At 35.4% G+C, this 16,294-nt stretch overlaps 1 protein-coding gene across 1 annotated transcript; it reads right to left on the bottom strand.

Moving 5' to 3' along the window:
• Positions 1-464: 464 nt before the first annotated feature.
• On the bottom strand, positions 465-4,229 carry LOC136032720 (apoptosis-resistant E3 ubiquitin protein ligase 1-like). Its single transcript, XM_065713032.1, has one exon. It carries the CDS (start codon positions 3,273-3,275, stop codon positions 1,050-1,052), a length of 2,226 nt encoding a protein of 741 aa, XP_065569104.1. The 5' UTR covers positions 3,276-4,229; the 3' UTR covers positions 465-1,049.
• Positions 4,230-16,294: the final 12,065 nt, after the last annotated feature.

Below are 16,294 nucleotides of genomic sequence, written 5' to 3'. Positions count from 1 at the left end.
CGCAACTATAATTGCTATCGTGAAATTTTGTTATATTCACATAAAACTTGCTGAATTAATAATTTCCAAGCAGTATCCAATTTATATGTTCACAATTTGAAATCTGAAATACATTTTTTTTTCTTTTTCTTTTTCACTAGGCTTTAATGTTAAATTAATGATAAACAAAAACGAACTGTCATATGTTTATCAAAAATTATTGAGACATGAAATCTATTCATCACTCCTCCGATATAAAGTTTTCAGGTCTACTTGGACCTTGCTCTCATCTTCCTGCACTTTTTCTTAAGCCTCTTCATAAGCTTCTTCCTCCACTTTTCTCTCATGTTTCTTCAGAAGAAATTCTAAGCTAGTTGCCTAGAAATGTCCTGTCTGATTTACTAGTAATAATTATTTTTAACAAGTAATTACAACTATTCAAACCCCTTTAAAAATAATATTAAAAGTTTAAAGTTTAGTAGAAATCTTTGTTAGAATTGGGTTTGTATTAATAATAAAAAATCTTTGAAAAGAAACAGTATAAAAATATATTAAATTGCGAATATACAAAGAAAAAACATCAATATATCAATCTATTTAAAACCGAAGTCGTTCCATTTCCTGTAGCTGCTTTGACAGAATATTCTTGGCTGCTTTGCGCTTATGATTCAACGTTCTTTTATACATGTATTGCACTAAAAATGTCTCCACAGGCAAAATTCTGTTCAAAATTCTTCAGCTCCTCTTCTGATGCATTTTGAAACTCGAGTATAAAAGGGAGTGTGATATCTTGACGATGATCAGAGCTGTGTAAGATACACAGGGGTTTGGTAAGATACCATTAAACTATCAAATTGCTTATTTTTTAGATGGTTTAGATTGTGTTTCGGCCTTTGAAAATTCAGAAATATCTAATTAAAATACATAGCCTGAACCATAGAAAAATTTAATATTCGATCAATGTAAATGAAATAAATGTTAAACAATAAAACGGTCGTCAGGACGTAAAAGAAATTGTGAAAAACAAAGTTGCCTATAATCCTTAAGATTGCGTCATAATTAACCTAAATTTACCACATTAGATATCCTTCTGATCCTTCTTTGATAGCAATTAACATACATCTTTCCATCTTTTTGAAAGACTCATAATCTGGGAGATTAAGTTGATTGAAGCAAATACGGGCTGTGGGTAATATATTATAGGAGAAATGTTCTGTTATTAGAAATTTAGGTTTCAGCTGACTAAATCCGCCAGGTGGCAACTGAGAAGATCCTGTAGTAAACTGTACAAGTTTTGCCATCTCCTCTTGTGTGTAATTACCCACGATACTCCAGAACCAGCGAAGAACTTTATGGAACTCTGGTGAATTCCCTGATACGATGCAATTTTCTCGGAATTCTTTGACATCATATTCGCTGACTCCACAAAGCAGAAGTTCTAATTCTTTCTCATCGAATATCATTCTTAAGTCTTCAGGAACAAGTGCATTAAGCCCCTTTAGGAAAGCCTGAGTTTTACTTTTAACTTTAGTCACTAGCCTGTACTGGGCTAGCGCATTAATATATTCAATTTTATTTTCATCACTAACTGGCTTTGATTTGCCACCAGGTACTAATTCCACGACCTTGACTAATTTTCCGTTGTTGTCAAATTCTTCTTCAGTGAAAGTCAAGTCCAGGCTATTCACGGACGAGTTTAGGATGTATTTGATTTTTGATCCATACAATTCGGGGTCATCGTATTCGAAGAACTTATAGTTCACTCTTAGCCCAATTAACTGGGCAAGAAAAGATTTGCTCAATTTGGCTTTGATGAACTGCTTTGATTCATAGGATGATTCAAAAAGGCACTTTCCAACAAATTTTCCTGCAAATTTGTAAAACTTAAGGGTCATCAGTGGAGATTTGTTCGGATTTGGATGAACTAAGGCTTGAGGATTATTTGAAAACGGCACAAAAAGCTCAGTTTCGGGGCTAAAAATCTTGGAAGAGAGAAGATGAAACCATTCTTTGGATATATGACTATTGCCTGGCTCTCCAGAAAACATCACACGAATCCTCCTGAACCATAAGTGAGGTCTTCGTAAGGCTTGCATAGATGATAAGAGTAAATTAGATCGATCCACTGTGATAGGAGTTTTGTCTAAAGACGAAATATTGTGATACTGCCTCATAGCATAATAGAAGAAGTGCTTCTTGTCGACAAATGTCTCTGAACCACCAATATTTTTTGAATAATGCATTGCAAATATAGACAAAATTTTCATTGCATCCTTCGATGCAAAAGTCACACTGGCTTGATTGTCATCTGTAAAGGTAACCGCTGGAAAGCCAAGCTTGTCATTCATGCCAATATAATCAAATGTGGTGACAGGGAAGACTCGGAAAGTTCTAAATCTCACAGGAAGTAGTCCTTGTTTGAATTCATGAAGAACAAGCTTTTTCGAGGAAATATACGCAAAGACCTTCTTTGGATTACTATATTCTGTCAAGCCAACACAAGTAATATAGGATTCATAATCTTCACTTTTCTTCTGGCCAACACATTGAGAGACTTCCTCAAACTCAGATGCTGATAAAGAAATAACTTTGAATTTGCCTCCACTAATTAACCTTCCTTTCAACGTTACACACACTACATATATTCCAGTAGCAAAAATCTTACTAAAGAACAAAGTGTTGCGTTCTACTGAAGCACAAACTTGAACAACTTCAGGCTTACAATCTCTAGCCAGCTCGGTTACTGTCATTTCAAAACCATCGAGACATAAACTATCAACGAAACAGCGATTTTCAAATTCGTCAAATAGGTCCAATGCAACCTGTGTTTGAACTTTATTGCTAGTTACTATAGTGGACAACTTCTGAAAAACTGATGTTTTTTCTGGATCCGGTGGACCTGTCAGGAAAGTTTTCGAAAATGGAGAACCAGATACAGGTTTGTTTGATATCATTATACTAATATCATAAAAACCCGCTCTTTTGGCTGTAAAACATAAAGAAATGACGTTTGACTTTTGCAAATTTTCTTTCGAAACATCAACGTCAACATCGATTGGCGTATCACCACAGGTCACCTCAACCTGAAAACTGACAACATCCACATGATGTATTAGATACGGCTTTCCTCTCTGATACAATTTAACATAAAACTTCATGGAATTTCCAACAGGATGGGGGTCATTCCACGTGAACTGAACTCTTGCTGATTCTGCCAACTTTCGTGAATTTCCAACAGGATGGGAGTCATTCCACGTGAACTGAACTCTCTCTGATTCTACCAACTTTTGTAACATTATAGTTTGATCTTTCAGACGTTCTAGACATCAACAAAACACTTTTGTGTATAGAGTTCTACTAAGCTTCAACAATTCTATAACGCTTTAAACCTTTGGTTTTCTTTTGAAAGGTTTTTGAATTGTTGTAATCCTGTGTTAAAATATATATAAATATTTATGCAATTGCCAGTTTTTTGCTCTTCACGTAATTAAATACTTTTTAGACTGTTCTGTTCAAAGATGTTTGGTTACTGAAGTAATTATTTGTACTAAGATTTATTGTATCGGGAGTCCGTTGGGTTCACCACCGGACCCCGGCATTTGACAACAGCAGGCTTCTACATACATATTCTCATTTTCGCTTGTCTTCTAACCGCAGACAATTTTCTGTTTAGTACTTCTTAAGTTATCTGAATACTTAGTCCTTCCAAAGATATTTGATTATTACAGCAAGTCTGATTTCTAAGAACAATATCTACTAAGCTTCAAACTTTTGGTTTTCTGTTTTAAGGTTTTTGAGCTATTATAATTCCTTGTTAAAATAAAAAAAAAAAAAATACTTACACATTTACCAGTTTTCGCTCTTTACGAAATTTAATGTCTTTTCATACTGTTTCTTCTCAAAGATTTTTATTATTAAAGCAAGCTCTGTTTGTAAAAAACATTTCTACTAAGATGGTTTTATTTTTCAAGGTTTTTTAAATTGTTGTTATCCCTAGTTAAAAAATATATAAATATTTTTGCAATTGCCAGTTTTTTGCTCGTTACGTAATTTAATGAAACCTAAGACTGAATTGTGTTGAAAGATATTGGATTATTGAAGCAACGATATATGCTAAGCTTGGAACTTTTGGTGTTCTTTTTTAAGGTTTTTGAACTTTTGCATTCCCATGTCAAAATATTGAATCTTCATTTGTAGTAATTGCAAATTTTAATTTTTTGTGCTTTCCTGCTGATATTATATAATTGGTTGGGTTCAAACCTGTAAGCTTAATCATGTAGCGAGTGGACTTTATCTAACAAAAAATAAAACTAATTTTACAATTTTCGGAAATTGTTTAAATTTCGAATTAAAATATTAAAATTATTGCTCAGGCAGTGTAAATATTTTTACAGTTTACATTTTAGACTTAGCGATTCTGAATTTAACTTAAAAAATTTTCAAATTTTTTTAATGTCATAAAAAGACATTGCTTATACTTATACTTAAAGAAAAGAAATTCGGTTATGATATTTTTCGAACAATTATTTCAAATAAGCTTCAAACTATTGCTTTTTTCAAGGCATTTGAATTGTTGTACATTTGAATTTGTTATTTGAATATTTTTGCAGTTACCAGTTTTTTCGTCTTTAAGCAATTTCATATAAACTTCTCAATACATGAAAATCTTCAATTTTTTCACATAAGTGTGACAAGTTTCATAACGTCATTGAAGTTTTTACTACATAATGTTATTGTCAAAAACCAACGGATTTTCTCATAATCTTTACTTATCTAGAAAGCAAGTACAATTTCTAACAACTATATCTACTAAGCTTCAAACTTTTGGTTTTCTTTTTCAAGGTTTTTGAATTATTATAATTCTTTGTTAAAATGTATAAGAATATTTTTGCAACCACCAGTTTTTGCTCTTTATGCAATTTAATGAATTTTACACTGTTTCTTTTCAAAGATTTTTTATTATTAATACAAGCCCAATTGCTCATAAAGATTTCTACTAAACTTCAAACTTTTAGTGTTCCTTTTAAAGGTATTTATATTGTTGTAATTGCTTGTTAAAATTAATAATTTTATTAATCAGATTAATAATTAATATTAATAATTATAAATATTAATAATTGCTAGTAAATCAGACAGGACATTTTTAGGCAGCTAGCTTAGAATTTCTTCTAGATTCTTAGAATTTCTAGCCTAGAATAAACATGAGAGCAAAGTGGAGGAAGAAGCTTTTGAGGAGGCTTAAGAAAAAGTGCAGGAAGATGAGGGCTAGGTCTGAGTAGACCTGAAAACCTTGTATCTGAGGACTGATGAATAGATGTCATGTCTCAATAACGTTTGATAAACATATGACACCTCATTTTTGTTTATAAATAATTCAATATTAAAGCTTGGTAAAAAATAATAAAAATGTATTTCAGAGTTCAAAGTGTGAAGATATAAATCGGATACTGTTTGGACATTATTAATTCAGCAAGTCTAGTGTGAAGAAAACAAAATTTCGCAATAGCAATTATAGTGGCTTATAATCCCTACTTATACTTACTGACCTAAATATTAAAGATATTGCACGGACGCTACTAATTCAGTTGGTTTTTTATGTTAAGATTTATAAATAAGAATTATTGTTACTAGGACGATGATTTTCGATTGTGAAGAGAGAGGTGGTTGGATGGTACTAAAGCAATTACAGGCTCTATCTTTGTTTGTCCAGTGTTAAACTCTTTGAAGCGGCATATACGAAAAGATAAGGATTCAGTAATTTAAATTGCTGCATTTTTTCTTAGGAAAGATACAATTAAGCATGCTCGATGATCGAGACATGCAAAAAGGCTTTTCAGGAGAAGATTTATTGAAAGTGAAGATGTTTGCACCCTGCTATATCTTTCTTATTAGATATGTGCGAACTAATAAGTGGTTTAGTGGAATAAGATGACCTTTCATCGGTTTTGTCATTATAGACCCCTGGGATGTGCCATCATTTCCTTACGATTGTGGCTTCACGCCTAAGCAAGTGTTCACGTGTGTTGAGTTTTTTGGTGCAAAAGCAATAAACTAGCTCACAGGTTCTAGTGTCAACTGTCTAGACATTAGTGCCATCACCTCAGCCCCCCCCCCATTCCTGTCGTGCTAAAGAATAGTCCTTCAGCTATTCACTTGCAAAACCTGATGAACCAGCGCAAATTTATGCAGAAAAATGGATGCGTAGATAGAGTAAACCACATAGTTAGTTGACAAAAATGGACTGGTTGCTCATTTAACCGATGAATGGCTATTGCAGCATTATCAGCCATTAATATCAAGATAGATCACGATTATCATGTCTCCTAGATTTCTGGGCTTGAAAGTAGCGCTGTAAGTGCGAAAAGGTATGAAAGTTCAAGAATAGTGCTTCTGAACCCTAAAACTAAGAAGAGCTTGATATCACAATAGCTGTGCCTAAATTGCCAAGGATTTTGGTGTTTTTTCAGGGACTTTAAGAACCCTGTTAAATTTAATAAATCTGGAGGGGACCAAGCATGATATCCTCAGATTTTTAAGTGTCCTAATTGTGGAGGGAATCATTGTAGCATTAGCTTGATGTGTCTCTAGCTAAAGAAGAACCTCCCCGTTCAAAGGGCCTCGGTAAGATTTCATTCATCTGACCATGGTTAATTTTTCAGTGATGGTGATCTCTAATTCTGCCTTGTTGTTTTTTTAACAAAATGTTGCTGGTGCTCATAACAAGCTTCTAACTCTCGAAAGACTGATTAGCAGCTATGAAATTGTGTGCATCACTAAACACCTTCTAAGTACTTAGAATGTCCCACAGCTAGAACTCTCGCGTGACTCTTTCTGTGGCCCAATGAACTGACATCTGTCCGTCCTTCCCACAGCCTAGCAATTACAGTGAATAAGAAGTTTTCTTGGTCACTTTCTTAATTTTCTGATGTATATATTTCAGCTGATTTTGGTTCTTTTGTTTTAATGTGTCTATATGCCAACGAACTACCAAAGTGTACTCTTATCGTAAATTTACCACAGTTTGCGCTTCGCTTTCAAAATCCATTCATAGAGTTCGGTTGGCAAATAAGTCAATATTTATTTCCGGTGATTTTAACGTAGATCTGAAAAATGAGAATGCGCCGCTGACTCAAATATTGCTTTCGTCCCTTGCTAGTGGTGTTGTTCTGCTACTAAAGTTGAAGTTGTTTTCTTATGTCCTCAACTCGGTATTCACTTTGATTTTGATTTCGTTCAAATAGACGCCCAACAGACGCAAGGTACCATGGTTGACGTTTCAAGTGACATTCTAACAAGTGATTACTTAAGTTTGCAGTGTCGAATAACCTATTCTCTGCCTCTTCATCTGCAAAAGCCTAAGTGGTTTTTTAAACCTTGCTGGAATTGTCTTGATCCCTCTCTATACCAGAGAAAATTAGATTTTACGTTGTCAAAAATCTGGATCCCATTTCAACCTTTTTTTTACGTCCATAAATGGGAACACTCGTGATTTTGATTTTACGTGGTGGAATTAGTTCATTCGATTTAGGTTGCTGCTTCAGTCTCTCTTCCTTTGACAAAAATTTGGATTGGGGCACGTAAAAAAATGTGGAGTGAAAACGATAAGTGCTAAAAGTAGATGAGTGCTAATCATCGACACAAGTTCCGGTTTCATGTTCCGGTCGACTACGGCTATCCAAAGTCAGGATTTTTATTTCAAATATTCAAATATCTGAAGAGTGAATATAGAAAGCTGTGCGGCACTGGAAATGGTGTCTAATCTGCAATCTTTCGTGAGATATCAAAAATAACCCCCAGTATTGCGGTGTTAAGTGTCAAAATTTGATTCGACTTGTTCATCTGAGGACAATCCGATTGACTTAGGCTCTTGTGAAACTCACTTTTCCTCGTTATTTCCTGAAGATCCACCCCCTCTTGACACAAAATTTAGATCTATGCCTCTGGATTATTTTACAAAGCTAGACCATGCTAAAAACTGTATCATTATCCCGCCAACTTCTATTCAGGCACACATATGCCGTCTTAAGCCAGGTAAAGCGTCGGGTTCTGACGGCCTACATCCCAAAAACGTGTTGTACGGGACAGTAAAATTGACTGAACATCTTGCTATTTTATTTTAGTCTTGAACCACAAAGCCACATATTCCTGATGCGCTATGCGAATTTCTAGTAGCGTGCATTCTTAAGAAAAATAAAGAACCAAAATTCTGTGACGTATATACATTTACTGTATGTTTGACGATTGGCCAGGTTCTTGAGAAGCTTATTTATAATGAAATTATATATATAGATTAGCAAATATGTGACCATGGTGACAACTAATTTTGTTTTCGGGAAGGTCTTTTCGTGCGGAATACCCATTTAACTCTTTTAGCGATCCTAGAAAGGTATAAAAAGGCAGGCATCTATTAGCCTCTATATTTTTCCCATTAATATTTCAAAGGCTTTTGAATTCGTTCATCACTCCCAAGCAATTCTCTCTCTCTTTAGAAGTGGAGTTAATCCATTTGTTTGCCATTTCCTATGGTATTGGTATCAGAATTGCTCAATCCAGATTCGTTGGCAAGGTACAGTTAGTAATTGTATTCGTTGCGCCGTGGTTTTAAGCAAGGTTCTGGTCTTAGTCTGGTAATATTTAATAGCTCTATTAGAATTACTCAATAGATTCCACCATACCTAGTTGAGCCATATATTGACCCAAGTCACTTGTCTTATGCCGATGACATTCTTCTCTTGGCTGAAAATCTTGGTGTGCTCCAAAACACTGTTGATGTTGTTTGCTCCAGACAGACAGAAATCGGTTATTCCGTAGCTATTTCCAAAGCAGTTTCTTGTCTTTGGAAAGGAGATCGCCTCCAATGATAAAATCGAAGTTGGTCCCACCACAATCTCATCTTCCAGTTCATTTAGGTATTTATGTCTTCCGTTTGGAACTTCAATTTGAACCACTAGGCCCTTCATAGTTGCTTCTTTGAGAGAGGAACTTAGAAAATCTTATTATCTTCTTGCCATGGCAAAGGGTCAGTTTGATCAGAGAACCCTTGGTTGGCTCTACAATGCGTCGTTTGCAACGCATGTGTTGTTTTGACACCTGTTTGGAAATTTTCCCCTGCATCTAATAAGAGTAAATCTGATTGCTGTTCTTTAGGTTCTGCAAGTTTTTCCTTAGTATCTCCATTACAAATCGTAAGATTTGTATTTCGCGACCGTACGGTGTTTTTGAGATTTGTCAGAAAATGGACGAAATATCACGTAGATTTGCTGACCGCTGCAACAGAATTATTGATTTTCCACTGACTTGCCGTCTATCAAGTGCCTATCGTTGCCAGCTTTGAAAACTCATAATGTTTAATCTAAATACTAGAGCATGGAGAAGACAATAGATACAGGATTGATTTAGTTATATTTATACAATGTGCAGAAGGGAGCGGGAGTGAATTTGAAGAGCCGTATTCCTACCGGCCGGCCAATAGGCTCTAAACTGCTGGGGATTGGCAGCTGAAGTACCCACACTCAAGTAACCGCTGAACTTCTTCCGTAGTTGGGATTGGAGACTGCAAGGATCCCCATGAACCTGGAATCCGTAGTAGGCACAAGTCATTAGCTTGCGTCGATTACGTCCCTGCCCTTTGTACACACCACCCTTCGCTACTACCGATTGAATGATTTAGTGAGAGCTTCGGACAACTCGCCAAGGCAGCCTCCGAGCCACTCGTGGTGTGGTTGAAAGTTGTTCAAACTTGATCCGATAGAGGAAGTAAAAGTCGTAACAAGGTTTCCATAGGCGGGAACCTACGGCAGAAACACAAAAATACGCGGCAACACTCACCTCAGTGACGTCCCTGTTGAGACAAACTCAATCCCGAAGAAGGTTCAAACTTCGAAAGTCCTTTCGTTTTAAACTCTGGGAAGATTTCGCGCGATGTTTAACTGCTAGTCCTAATTTTCGTCCTAGTGCCTCTAGTTCTAGTCCTAGGGGCATTCTGCCCCTTATATTCTTTGAATTAAATGGCTGAAACAAATTTTAAAAACCATGTGTACCGTGTGGGACGGGAGTATTTTCAGTCAAATTTTCAGTTTATTTAGCCCAAAAATTCCTAGTCTATTACAATCGCCGACACATTATTTACAAAATTTGTGTGCTGACATTCATAGCTAGCTTTGTGAAAAACCTTAAATCTTGCAAACCAAAATTCAAAAGTTAATGTTCGGAACACCAGCTATTACGCATAAGGTGGGATCGTCTTCTCTCAAAATTTCAGTTTAATTGGCACAAAATAATCTTGGTTATTATTAAATCAGACGCGGAATTAAAATCTATTTATCAGACGGATAGCCTGAGGGTAAAACCTTATATTTTGTGAAACAAAACTTAAAAGTTAATGTTCAAAACACCAAACAATATATTTTTCCATTATAACTGAAAAAAAGAGCGAGTTCTCACACAATTTTTCCATTGTAATTAAAATAGAGTGAGTTCTCACGATCCAAAATTTCACAATACGATTTCAAATACTACGAAATATTGCAAGTGTTCCAGATTGTTTTTTATGATTATCAATATCTCCCGGACCTCAATTCTAAGAGTATAAGCCTAAAGGAAGAAGATTTTTTTTTGTACAAGTTTCAGACTTCAATTTCCTTGTGCACTACATTGCTGCAAGTCAGTTTTTTGCATCAATATAACTTTTAAAAATGGAAAAATGTAATATTTTTTGTGGACCAGGACGAACACAACACTTAGTAAAGAGCTATTATACGACACTAAAAACCAATAGGAATAGTTGCTGATAGTCTGAATGAAAATCTGAGGATTTAAGATAGAAACCAGATATTTTCAAATGTAATTGCAACAAGGACCGTGAGAACCCGGTAATTTACCAGGTTCTCACGCTATTTTTCCATTATAATTAAAAAAACAGTGAGTTCTCACGATCCAAAAATTCAAAATACGATTTCAAATACTAGGAAAGCTCTCAAGTGATCCAGACTCTTTCCTATGATTCTCTATGTCTTCTGGAACTCAATTCTAAGAGTACAAGCTAAAAGGAAGAACTTTTTTGTGCATGATTCAGACTTCAATATCCAGGTGCACTAAATTGCTGCAAGTCCGTTTTCCGGATCGTTATAACTTTGAAAAATATAAAAACACAATTTTTTCTTATGTACAAAAAAGTTTGCAAGGACCTCCACCCTTCTAGCTGTGGAAGGGTAATATCTTTTGATGCACTATTTAGGGGGTTCTCGGACAGACACCTCAACATAGCAAGGGAGGAGCGTAAGACGGGTGGCAATGGGAGAGGTGGCGAAAGGTCAAGTAACAGACAACAACCTACTAAGGACGCCAGAACCAACCAACGAGTACGCAAGAAGAGATTTTGGCTAGCTCAATAAATATTCAGTCGCAGTAAGAAGGATTGCTTAGACGCTATTCTAAGCGTGAATGGGTTTGCAAGAGAAGAGGTGACTCTCAAAACCATGTATATGTTATGGTTATTATTTATTACCATGTCTTGGCAGATCTATTTAATAATTTTATAGGATATAGTAAGATTTCTACTTGCCTTAAGCCATGTAGGACGACCTTCATCCCAAACAACCTGGGCCCCGTTTTACCAGGCAAGAAATTTCAACCCATTACTATTGCCAGCTGCATTTTTGCTTGTACACGAAAATACTTGTAAATAGGATGAATGCCTACGAGCTGTCGACGCCTCAAATTGAGTTGATTGCTGCTCAAAGAGGATTTGTGAGAAGACCTGGCTGCTTCGAGAATGTATGCAAAGTCAGAGCACTAATCAAAGTAGCGAGAGAAGAAAACAGATCAATTGCTGTTGGAGCAATTGACTTAGCAAAGGCGTTTGACTCTGTGCAGCAAAGTAGTGTGCAGAGGGCGTTGAATCATTTTGGAACGAGTGATCACTTGTTTCATATTGTTGAAGACCATTACTAGGACGTGGACTCACGGCTGAGTGATGGTCCCCAACAGCTAGGTCACATAATCATGTGGAACGGTGTTAAGCAGAAGGACCCGTTGAGTCTGTTCCTGTTCAACTTGGCTATTGATGAGCTCCTTACCACTGTGAATCAAGACCTAATCGTTACTCAGGATATTTGATTTCAATAGGGTGGAGTAAAATTTGCTGCCATAAGGTATGCAGACGATTTGTTGCTAATTGCGGAGACCCGTCATGGGGCTCAATTGGTAATGGATGGGTTGACCACTTTTTGTAGGAATCGGCACCTACGGATCAGCCTTAGTAAGTGTCAATCATTGTGTCTAGAATAGCAGGGAAAAACCATGAGCCATAAGGTCTTGGGGAACATTGTTTGCTGTTCTGGATATAGTGAGCAGGATTTCCCGGTGGGGGAAGGCTCCGCATGTGTTCCGGCCGTTAGCTTGACTTGGGCTCTGAGTTTTGTCGGGACCCAGATATGGCCACTTGGATATATATATATATATATATATATATATATATATATATATATATATATATATATATATATATATATATATATATATATATATATATATATATATATATATATATATATATATATATATATATATATATATATATATATATATATATGTATATATATATATACATATATATATATATATATATATATATATATATATATATATATATATATATATATATATATATATATATATATATATATATATATATATATATATATATATATATATATATGTATATATACTAGCTGTTGGGGTGGCGCCAAGTGCCACCCCAACACCTAGTTGGTGGAGGCGCTTCGCGCCCCCCAAGCCCCCCACGCGCCTATGTCGTTACGTGCCATATTAGTTACGCACCATTGTAGTTGTGTCCCTGTGTCCCACCTGTGAATATATATATATATATATATATATATATATATATATATATATATATATATATATATATATATATATATATATATATATATATATATATACTAGCTGTTGGGGTTCGTGCCACCCCAACACCTAGTTGGTTGGTGCGCTTCGCGCCCCCCAAGCCCCACCGCGCGCGCAAGTCGTTACGCGCCATATTAGTTACGCGCCATTGTAGTCGTGTCCCTGTGTTCCACCTGTGTCCCGGTCTGTAATTTATCTTTGAGTGTTTTTTCTTTTTAGTTTATTTAGTTTTTTACATTTTTTCAGTTTTTTTTCTTCTTTATTTTTCAGGGTCACTATGAAGTACATATCGCCGAACCTTTGTTTTTTAACTTAAATCTGGTAGGCATTGATGACCTTATCCAAGTCAAAATCCCAAACCCAATCATCATCGCTATCATTTTCAGTTTTGATATGTTTTGACTCTTGCTTTCCAGGTGGATTTTCATCTAACTGCGTGGTTTTGCGTTCTTTAGCCGCAAGCCTGTTTTCTTGCTGTTCTTGTGATTCCTCGGCACGCTTTCTTTTCTTACTTTCTCTATAAGCTGCAATCCTGTTTTCTTGCTATTCTTGTGATTCCTCGGCACGCTTTCTTTTCTTACTTTCTCTATAAGCTGCAATCCTGTTTTCTTGCTGTTCTTGTGATTCCTCGGTACGCTTTCTTTTCTTACTTTCTCTATCAGCAGCAAGTTTTTTGGCATAGACTCTTTGAGCAGCTTCCTCGGCTGTTACCATTGTAGGTTCTTCATTCACTTTACAATTAAACATTTTTCCGTGAACGCATGTCTTAAATACCATTAATGACGTCACCGTCAAAACAAAAATGACGACAACTAATTTCATGACGTCAGTCAACACAGAAATATGACGTCACCTGATCCACAGACAGACAGACAAGTTATTTTTATATATATAGATATAAGATGTATATATATACATACATATATATATATATATATATATATATATATATATATATATATATATATATATATATATATATATATATACACGGTATAACATTATACACGGTATAAGCCTGTTGTAATCTTTGTCAAAAAATCGAAAGCCTCTTTGATTTCCTTTTCAGCATCAATGTCGTTGAGGGAGTTAACTAATATCATACAATAGCCAATCATGCACACTTTATGGACGTTGCAATAAAAAATCTATTGAAGGCTTTAAATTGGGTTTTCACACAAGCTATGTGCACAGACCAAACAGTTCTTCTGCAAAGCAGGCCTAATAATTTATCTTCAATTGATAAATTTAAAACTGTGAATAGTACCTGTTCCTAATTCCACTGGATACGTCCAGGACAACATGGAACATTCCTTCAGACAGCTATTGCATCGTATTTCAATTCTTCAGTTTTCATAATGTAACTAGCTGATTTTTTGATCCCACAAAGAGTAGAAATGCCACTGCAGATAAGTAAATGGTAAACAAGGGAGTTGTATTAAACCATGGCGAAAACGCAAGCACATAGAGTCCCACTGGTGGTGGATTTAAAACCATGGATGGCTGAAATTGAGTAGGTTATATTACATTAAAACACATTGAAGTTCACGGTCATTTTCACCTTTCTTTTCTTATTTATTTGGTTTGCACCTTCTAGAGCCAAAATATAATTTTGTACTCAAAGTACATTTTATTTCAGGCATTTGAGACCTTGTTGTTTTCCCCCGTCCTTCAAAAACCTCTCTGCTGACATCAGTGACGATGCTCAAAAAGTCTTCGTTTGAACTCTTGAGTGCAGCACATAAAGTTGGAATGAGCCCTGCCTCTTTTGAAAAGTAGCGTTCACACTGGGAGGAAAGAATCAGGAATTCAGCATTAAGGTTGGTTTTTGGCCATGTATTTAGGTTTATTTTACGCTCTGTGTAAGATACTTTTTTACATGAACAAGGAGCAGGACCTTGGTTTCTCTTGAGTGCTATATATTGTCCATTCATACTTCTTCCACCTCTACAGGCATCAAATACAAAGATTTTTGGCTTTCCCAAGTATTTTTTTATTCCGTAGTATTTTTGGTTATTCCGAAAAGGTTCAATAATCACTTCGTATCTATTATATGTAGTATCAAATGATGCAATTTGGCCTTTTTCACCTCCGTGACTATTTATGTATACTAGGACACTCTGATCCTCGGTAAAATCTCCTTTTAAGAAATTCAATAGAGTATTTTTGATTTGCGATTTTAAACCCATTTACAGCAAATAACTGTCCAGGGTTAGTGGGCAAACAAAAAATCTTTCTTTTGGAAAGAATGACGTCATTCCAGCAGAATATACAAATACAGGATTAATTATGTCGTCTTTCAAGCAAAATGGACAGATTAATTTATCATGACGTCAATCAGTTAATAAAACTAGCTGCACTGATCAAATTGGTTCAATATCATTTAGCAAATAGGAGGATGAATTCATTTTATAAAATCGCGATTCCTGTAGTCTGTACGGGAGTACAAAAAAAATTGATACAGATAAATTGATACAAAATAAGATAATTAATTTCAAAAAATGTTTTATCACAAGCCCCAAAGGAACAAGTTCACATTTTGGTGGCATAAAACCAAACAAATAAAAAAAATAATATTAAAAGTAGCACAACAACTAAAAAGCAGGCCAAACACTGCCAAAAACAACAAAATTAGAAAGGTAAAGCCATTCATTAGTCACCACTACCCTAATTTATTCACTAGTTGTTAACTTTGAACTTAGATTCTCTCTTAGTAAATATTGTTATATCGTTTCTTTCAAATAGATCTCAAGTTGTAAAATACAAAAACATTTTCTCTAACCCCCTCCCTATATACTGTAGAATTCCTCAAGGAACCTTACTGGGACCACTTTTATTTCTAGTTATGATTAACGATATTGGTAAGGAATTCCCCCAAAGTTGGAAATTCGTGAAGTATGTCACAACAATGTTAAAAGTTACCCCTCGAAATCCTAACTCGTATTTCGGATGAAGCTAACAACCTAAATATGAAAATAAATTCCACTAAATCTAATATAATGACGATAAATCTTTTGAAATCCACTCCTGTGTTTCTTGACCCTATCCCACCCGAAATGCTTGTGAAACATTTTAAACTTGTTGCTGGGGGTTTGGTAATATGTCTCACAGTTTCTCAGGATTAAATTCAGTATCCTGCCGGATTCATGTTTTAGGAAATTTACAACCTGATTGAGGGAGAAGCACGATGCTAGCCAGCTTTTCTTAGTTTGTTTAAAGTCCCCAGCTGGAATAATACAAGGGTTTCAATAAAAAGCACGACGGTGGTCGACAGTCTTTTGGAGGTATGTCACTAGATTACGGCAGTTTTTAGCACTTTCAGGGTAGTAGATTGAAACAAAGATGATGCATGAGCAACCACGTGGCATGGCTGATGGTTTACACCAAACAC

The sequence above is a fragment of the Artemia franciscana genome, chromosome 11 (assembly GCF_032884065.1).
Source record: "Artemia franciscana chromosome 11, ASM3288406v1, whole genome shotgun sequence".
Classification (NCBI taxonomy): domain Eukaryota; kingdom Metazoa; phylum Arthropoda; class Branchiopoda; order Anostraca; family Artemiidae; genus Artemia; species Artemia franciscana.
This window is presented reverse-complemented; position numbering and strand designations above follow the sequence as displayed.